This window comes from Helobdella robusta (genome assembly GCF_000326865.2).
Source record: "Helobdella robusta unplaced genomic scaffold HELROscaffold_1, whole genome shotgun sequence".
Lineage (NCBI taxonomy): Eukaryota > Metazoa > Annelida > Clitellata > Rhynchobdellida > Glossiphoniidae > Helobdella > Helobdella robusta.
In genome coordinates, this window is record NW_008703570.1 from 4,029,389 (window position 1) to 4,037,817 (window position 8,429).

An 8,429-nucleotide genomic window follows, 5' to 3' on the forward strand; every position below is an offset into this window, starting at 1 on the left:
TATCCACTGACATGATGTAATTTTAAATTGAAACAAGTTTAAGTTTAAAACATTTAAAGTTTAAATCAACCATCCACTAATATGACTAATTATTTACTATTGTTTATTTATTTAAGTATCTATTAAACAATGAATGTTAAAAGCGTTGACAGTAGCAAATCCAATAAATGAAAGGAGGCAACACAGTCCTTTCCAAACAATGGAGCCAGCTTGCAGACAGACTCATAATACTCACAATCAAACAGAATTATTAATTTCATTCATTCACAATAAACTTGATAATATAATAAAGCGTAGGATACAATTATTAAAATACGAATGTTGTCGTGCAGCAACGAAGATTAACTCACAAACTAAACATCCTAAATATAACCACATATCAAAGTACAATCCCTTTCAAAATATCCGTAAATTAAGTGTATATTATTCAGTACAAACTGTATGAGTCATAGCGTACGCCAAGCTGTCACGTGACGCCATTGTTAACAACTATTCATATTTTAACCTGATATATAAACGATTTCGAGCCGTATAAACAGAATCTTGAAAACGTGCCGTAGATTTTTTTTTTAGTTTGAGTCCGGTAAATCTGATCGAAATATTTTCTAAATTTGAAGCTATAGGATCGAAAAGAGAGTCAAAATATCTAGCTAACGTCCTAGTGCAATGTATATTATATATATATATATATATATTATAAAATATAAGGTATAGTGAAGTGGAGCGAAGAGCAGATTAAAATCGTGATACTCAATATGAAATAATAATAAATAACCCACCAACCTGATTTTCTAAAAGCGCAAATTCAAATTAAAAATTAGCGTCTAAAAAGTTTCGAAAACGAACGTGATTTCACGTGAATCATATCAAAAATTCATTTAAAAAAACATCGCGGCCATAATAGAGAACAACGCATTCGAATCGTGAGCTTGCGATTGGATGGATCGTTGGCGCTTCCAACCCTATTGGCTTGTGGTACATTATCATGCAGGAGTAATGAATAATTAATTTTTTTTAGCTAGGCTGGGAAGCTTGCAAAAGTATTTCATCTGAACTACTAACGTACAAAGGTTGTTCGGATGAACATCTCTCCCTTTTTCAACATCTCAAATCAAGTTTTTAAAATACAGATTAAATGCGTTAGATTTTTGTGACGAGTGTAATTTTTGAAACTTGTTTCGCCTCTTATATTGCCACGGGTTTGGTTTGTCCTCAATTTTAAAATTTTCAATGTATTTTTTGTTCTGTTATCTAACTAACTAGACACCATCTAGTATATACCTATACATTCGCCTTTCAGTATTTTTTCTAGTTCATGGTTTCCAGTCAGACATAATATTTCTATTTTAGTTCATTAACTTAATTCGTGGCATAAAAAAAGTAATAAATAGTTTTTTAATGTCTATTTCAAGTCGAGCTAGTAAATGCCTTGCAAGACAAATTTGGTCCATATAATGTTTTTCATGGTTATTCGTAATAAATTCCAAATGCAATTGCCACCGCATAGAGGGAAAGATTGGAGTATGATGCCGACGAATATGTGTCGGTGGGTTTGTTCCATAGGCACCTACTGGCGAAGTGAATACTCGGTCTGTCCTTAAAATCTCCAATGTTGACAACTACGATAATTTTGTATCGTTGAATATTCATACTTTTGATGTTGTCCATGATCTTGTTTGCCATTGACAAAGCGGTCTGAAAATAAATTAAGATTTTAAGTCAAACAACTATCAGGGCAACTATTAAATCAATGTTAATTTTACTTTCAGCCCATCACCGCAAGTGTAAATTGCGTTAAAGACGAGCCAATATATTTCGGTAGGCTTAGATCATAATATTTTAGTTTTTAAACTTGGCTGGAATTGACCTATAGTATCTTTCTCGTTGTACGCTCTACTTGAAGCAAGAAAAGCATGACATAAATGATGTTGGGAAACTCTAACAGGCGATTATTTACAACGTAAAAATACGGTGTACTTACGTAATTACTTTCAGATCAAACGCTTAATTTTATTTCTATCGTGTAATTCAATGCCCTAGGCAATAATGAAACCTATGTGGCCGCGGCCAGCGAAATTTTTATTTATTTTGAAGCTTCGCTAAAAAATACTGTGGATGCTATAATAGTAGTTAAATAAAAGAATTACACACTGGAATTGAAATTAAGCAATTGACCAGACTGAACGTTAACCTGGAAATGTTTGCGTCATATACTAAACTCGCACCTAAGCATGCTGGAATATCGCTGCACCGATTATGGCTACTCTTGCTTCCAATTAAGTTTATAATAAAAAATACGATGGGCTATATCCATATATATATAGAATATATTCTATATATTATACATAGAATATATTCTATATATATGGCTTTATCTGTAGACTACTCTAACCAACGAAATGCATTTAGAAATTGAAATTTAACACTTGTCTTGATCATTGACTAGGAAGAGTTTCCGTCATTTTATTCGTTATTCAGCTCCCGTCAATCACCCGAAACATTATTTATAAACTACCTAGATTAATTTCCTAATTGATGTGTGACGTCATTGCAGCTCTTGCTTCTAGTAAATTGAATAAGGCAAGTTTTGGTACAACTCTGCACTTATACAATGAATCTTTATCTTTTATTATTTTTCCTCTGTAAAAATAAAATTTTAACCTCTCATGACAAAATCAACACCGATTATGACCGTTAAGTTATAAGACGGACATTCATTGGGCAAATAAATAAGTTATAAGTTGACTTCGAAATTGTAAATATGATAGGTTAGGGTAAGTAAGGAGGTAAACCATTCCAAACAACCGGGCCAAGAACTGCAAAGTTGCGGGAACCCGTCACCAACTTTGTGGTCGGGATAAAAAATAAATTGCGCTCGGTTGATCGAAAGGAATATTTTGAAAAATGAGATTTGTATGATTCCAATCTATCGATGAGATAGGGAGGTGCTGTATTATTAACACATTTAAACATCAAAACTGCCAACTTGAAGGAAACACGTTTTTCAACCCTCAACCAGTGCAACCTATTCAAAATAGGCTTAACATGATCGAACCACGAACCACCCAAAACCAGCTTGGCTGCACGATTCTGTATTGACTGAAGCTTTGAAAAAGACCTTTTGGTGACACCATAAAAAAGGCCATTGCAGTAGTCCAGTCTGGAAAAGACGAAAGAGGAAACCAAACTTTGAAGAACAGACGTGTTTAGTGATTTTTTGACATAGCGTAATAAACGGAGTTGGTTGGAGCAGACCCTCACTAAATTATTAATATGTAAATCCATCTTTAGGTTTGAGTCAATAATAACTCCAATACTACGGACAGATGTGGAAAATTCAATGATGTCATTGCCGACACTGATCGATGAAATTTTGACCTTTGACAGCTGCTGCCAAGAACCAACCGGTAATATTTGTGTTTTAGATTGATTTAACTTTAACTGATTCATACTCATCTAAGATCCAATTTCGATGAGACAATCAGTCAGTTCATTTAGAGAAGCATCAATCGAATAAACAGGACAAGAAACCAATAACTGAATATCATCAGCAAAGGCGTGGGAGCTGAACTCATATTTTTGAATTATATCAAAAACATCAGCAGTGTACATAAGAAACAACAGAGGTCCCAACACAGATCCCTGGGAGACACCAAACGATAGTTTGTATATGTCAGAGAGGGTGTTGTTGCAAGAAACCTGCTGGGTGCGGCCTAAAAGATAGGAAGCGAACCACGATAAGACTGAATCAGAGAGAAAAAAATTTGTGGAGAGTTTATACATGAGACGAGTATGATCGACACAATCAAATGCAGCACTCATATCAAGTAATGCCAAAAAAGAAACGCATTGACTGTCAACTGAAGAGAACAACTGGGAGAAAATATCAATGAGTGCAGTTTCTGTGGAAAAATATTGACGATAGCCGGATTGATTCTTTGGCAACAAATTGTTTTTGTTTAAATGCTGTAACAATTGTTTGATAACAACTCGTTCAATGACTTTAGAAATGAATGAAAGATTAGAGATAGGACGGTAATTTGATAAAACGTTGTCGTCCGAATTTGATTTTTTTAAAGTGGGGTTACAATAGCATGTTTCTATCTGACGCTAAAAATTCTGTAGTATATTTTCAAATTATGCCAATATTACAGCATCTCAATTCATTTGTTTATTAAAAACTCTATTGAAGTTAATGTGAATCTAATCTTTGACAAATGCAGGCTTAATGATATTTACCTGCTAACTAATTTTACAGCAGTTACATAACCAGACATCAAAGAGATTGTACTTGGCTTGCCGTCAAAATCTTGTTTGCTGGATGTTTTTCCGACCCATGTTATAAAGATTTATGTGGATTTATTTATTGTTTTTCTCACTGATTTTGTTAATCTATTTTTAGTTTATATGAAGGAATATTTCTAACTAAATGTAAACATATAATTGTTACACCAGCGTTGAAGAAATTTGGCTTAGATAACAATGAACTATAATTTTTTTAACTAAACTTTTGTTTAATCTCCAAGATTATTGAGACTGTCGAGCGGGTTGTGGTCAGTCAACTTTTGAAACATTTATACAAAAACAGTTTAATGCCAATATTTCAGTCTGGATACAAACATCATCACTTCTGCTTACATTTTTAGATTTCATGGCAGAATTTGATTGTTTTAACTGTCAAATTCTAATGAATAGATAAAGTTATGATTATGGTGTTTCAGGGGTGACAGCTACGTGGCTCAGGTTATACATACTTGAAAGAACTCAGCAAATCTATTTCAATAAGAAATTATCTAATATTGTAGTAATGACATCTGGAGTTCCGAAAAGCTCACTTCTTGGACCAATTCTGTTTGTATTGCATATCGCAAAATTATAAGATGTTATTATCTCTTTTGGATTTTTCATATCGTGCTTATGCAGATGACATACAGATAATAGCGCGTAGTGAACCAGAGCAGTTTCAAAATAATGTTGAAAAACTTGTTGAATGTCTGATAAAAGTAGAAATGTGGATGTCAAGCAAATTAAATTAAATCAAGACAAATCGCAGTTTCTACCTATAGGTACTTGGAAACAGCTGAACTGTCAAAAGTTAATATTAATTCCATCAAAATTGGAAATAGTGAAATAGAACTATGTCGAAAAGCATCTAATTTGGGGTTAATTTCCGATTCCAATATGACGTTCAATAATAATCATATAAAAAAATAAAAAATGTTATCTAAATCACGTACTTTTCAGCTTCGCCGGTTAAATAGCATTTGAAAGTCTCTACATCAACCGAAAATATAGACATTAATATATTTTTATATACGCATTCGTACATTCAAGATTAGATTACGGAAACACTTTACTTTGTGGATTGCCTGATCAATCTATTGTTGTTCTCCAACAGCCACAAAAATTGCTGTTAGTGGCAGAAAATTCGACCATGTGACACCCATCTGGAAGGACCTATGTACATTGGCTCACGGTGAGAAACGTCTGCATTGCGATGTACAAAGCTGTAAATGAGCTTTTACCAAAATGTTTGGAAAATAAAATAATAAAGAAACCAGCTCCTTCAACTGGTTTAAAGTTGAGATCCGATTACAGTAACTTACTTCTGGTGCCATCTGCGGATCCTATCTGCGGATTGCGCCAAAAGATATCGCTGTATCGGGACCAGTTATTTGGAATGGTCAGCCAAATTCGCTTAAAAAATATCTTAGTTGAAAATTGGTGAATTTAAAAAAAATTTGATAACATATTTATTTTCTTTATAGATATATCTATTATTTAGAAATGATTAGACTATTCAAATATTTAACAATTTTACTGTTATGGATAGTGCTTTTAGAAACTATTGTTTATTAGACGCTTTATAAATTTTTGATAATAATAATAAAATAAATAAATAAATATATATTTATAAACATGCGACGCTTTAAAATCCGCTACGTTTTTCAATGTGGCTCACCAAACAAAAAGTTTGCCTACCAGTGCCATAAACGTTAGAAAGTGAAAGATGACAATTGACACAATGTAGTGAATGCTTTGCGTTGGCTCCGTCAAATTATCGTTATAAAAACATGACAGCAATAGCAAATGTGAATCCACTAACTTGTCTACTAGTTTCAGAATCGTAGTGTGCATCTTTCAAATTTTCTCTTAATAACGTATCTAAAATTTTGTCAATTTTCCCTGCTTCAAATTGACATGAGGGATCCGGCTCCATGCGGTAGGTATTTTCGTAAACTGCCTCCCTCAAATGGGCTTGCAGTTGCATAGAATATAATGAATTCGATTCCATCGCTTTCCCAATTTCATTGGGGTCTGAAAACTGAACAGATTGTGTAACATTCTCATTTTTTGCAAATTTCTTTGAATCACGACTGTTTTTAACATTGGTCGCCAGATGCCGACTAATAGTTGTGGACTTCAAACTTGCCTTATCGGTTGACGACTTTTTGTCCATTGGCTAAATAAAAAGGAATTGAATTAATAGGAATTTACGCCAATGATTTCTAAATGTACAGGTGTGTTGAAGCAACTTGCTTCCATGGCAACAAAACTTAACGTCACTTAATCAATAAACAACCCGTCAATCCAGTTGGAAAATGTGTGATGAAATATGTGGAGCTGAAAGAAGGAACGCCGAATAAAGTATTCAAACACCAACGAATTTGGAAATGTTCTATTAAAAATGAATATCATCAAAAGATTTTCAAAACATTTTCACAATTTTTGAAGATTGACTTTTCTAAAATAATTTTCCAACGATACTATGACAAGAAAACACTTTTAAAATTTTATAAAATTGATAAAAAAAGTGATAAAATGAAGCGAACGCCATCAATGTAATTACAAATAAAAATTTAAGAAGAAACCTTTATTGATTTCATGTTCGACAAAAGTAGATAAAACGGAAGTAAAATATATATTAAAATGTTAAAAAAAATAAACTTCCCTGATAACATAATTCAACTACATAACTGTAAATTATTACGATCTCATTAATGACATGCGTTTTTAAGTGATAGTTATTTTAATGGAGTCAAAAATAAAGCAAATCAGTCCCTTATTTTATACTTTAGAATTAAGGATACGTTGCAAATAAAACTAATAAAAAACTTGTCATACAGAAATGAACTACGTCTAAATGAAAACACAGAAGAAGCACACAAACTACAGAACACATGTCGGCTTGTCCGCATATACTAGAAGTAATTGACCGTCCATTGAAAAACGCGCAACAATTGAAGATTCTTTTACTGATAAATAATTATCGATACATCTTTAGCATTCACTGTCGGTTGGTTGAAACTTTTGTGGCTTTCTGAAACATTGAAAAAGTTTAGTTAGATGATTGAAAAACTATTTCAAAACCAAAAATAAGTTGCAAATTGAAAATATGTTTAAATCATGCTCAACAATTTTTAAATATCCATTTATGTTTTCACAATGAAACGTAACGGAACCATAGCAAACAAATATCGCTAAATTTATTACTTTTGACAACTTAGTAAGCTTCTTACAAATGCAGTGCGTGTACAAACGGACTGCGTTATTAAATTTACCTGCGCCTCACAATGTTTTATAACTTTAGCACAATTGAAAGTAGTTGCTTTGGGCTTGTTCCTTTGTTGAATTTAAAAATGGCTGCCACAAACCGTGAAATGAAATGTTTCCGAGGCTTAGAAGTAGAATATGAAATCTGATTACATGAAATAACCAAGTAAATAAACTGATTTATATAATTTTGGATTTTGTAAATTTATCGATAAAGTATCTTTATGATCAGAAAGCAACGTTCTCTCGATTACCCTTTGAAAAAAGTTGTTTAAATGAAGCAAGACACATCGGACTTGGACAAAATGATGCAAACTTTTTTGAGTTTGACTACCATTCCAAGCTACGGAGGTAATAAAATTGCTAAAACCGAGAGATGCTCGTTTGAAAAGTAGTCCAGAACTATAGATATTTTATCGGCGACAGTCACAGAGGTACTAGCGATGATCAGAGCAATACATGGACTGTGTCTGACAGGCAGGGAACTCCTGGTATACGAACGGAGATAAGTCAATGCAATGCAGGATCAGGTTTTTTCATATTACTTCATTATGCCATATCATTGGCTATTACACACGTGAAGATTTACATATTGTGAACTATTCTCCATAATTTTATTGTTAAATATAGTGTTTAAAATTATTATTTTTAAAATCAGTTTTTTTTATCTTCACAAATCAAATAATTACGACTTAAATTATGGAAACTATAAAAAAATTAATTAAAAAAAATAGAGATGTGCCATCGTTTTGATCGACGGTGACGTAACGAGTGGAGGAGCAATGGGCAATAATTTTCCAGGGCGCACTTTTAAGCATTCCTACACAAAAAATACTATAACAAAATTAAGAAACGCTACTCGCAACAGTTGCTCT

The 8,429-nt window shown here is 32.8% G+C and overlaps 1 protein-coding gene across 1 annotated transcript; it reads right to left on the minus strand.

Annotated features, from left to right (window-relative positions):
• Positions 1 to 1,467: 1,467 nt before the first annotated feature.
• HELRODRAFT_158780 (hypothetical protein) lies at positions 1,468 to 6,460 on the minus strand (the record flags this gene model as incomplete). Its single annotated transcript, XM_009010767.1, has 2 exons — positions 1,468 to 1,695; positions 6,107 to 6,460. The coding sequence occupies 2 exons, from the start codon at positions 6,458 to 6,460 to the stop codon at positions 1,468 to 1,470; spliced, it is 582 nt and encodes a 193-aa protein (XP_009009015.1).
• Between the last annotated feature and the right edge of the window lie 1,969 nt (positions 6,461 to 8,429).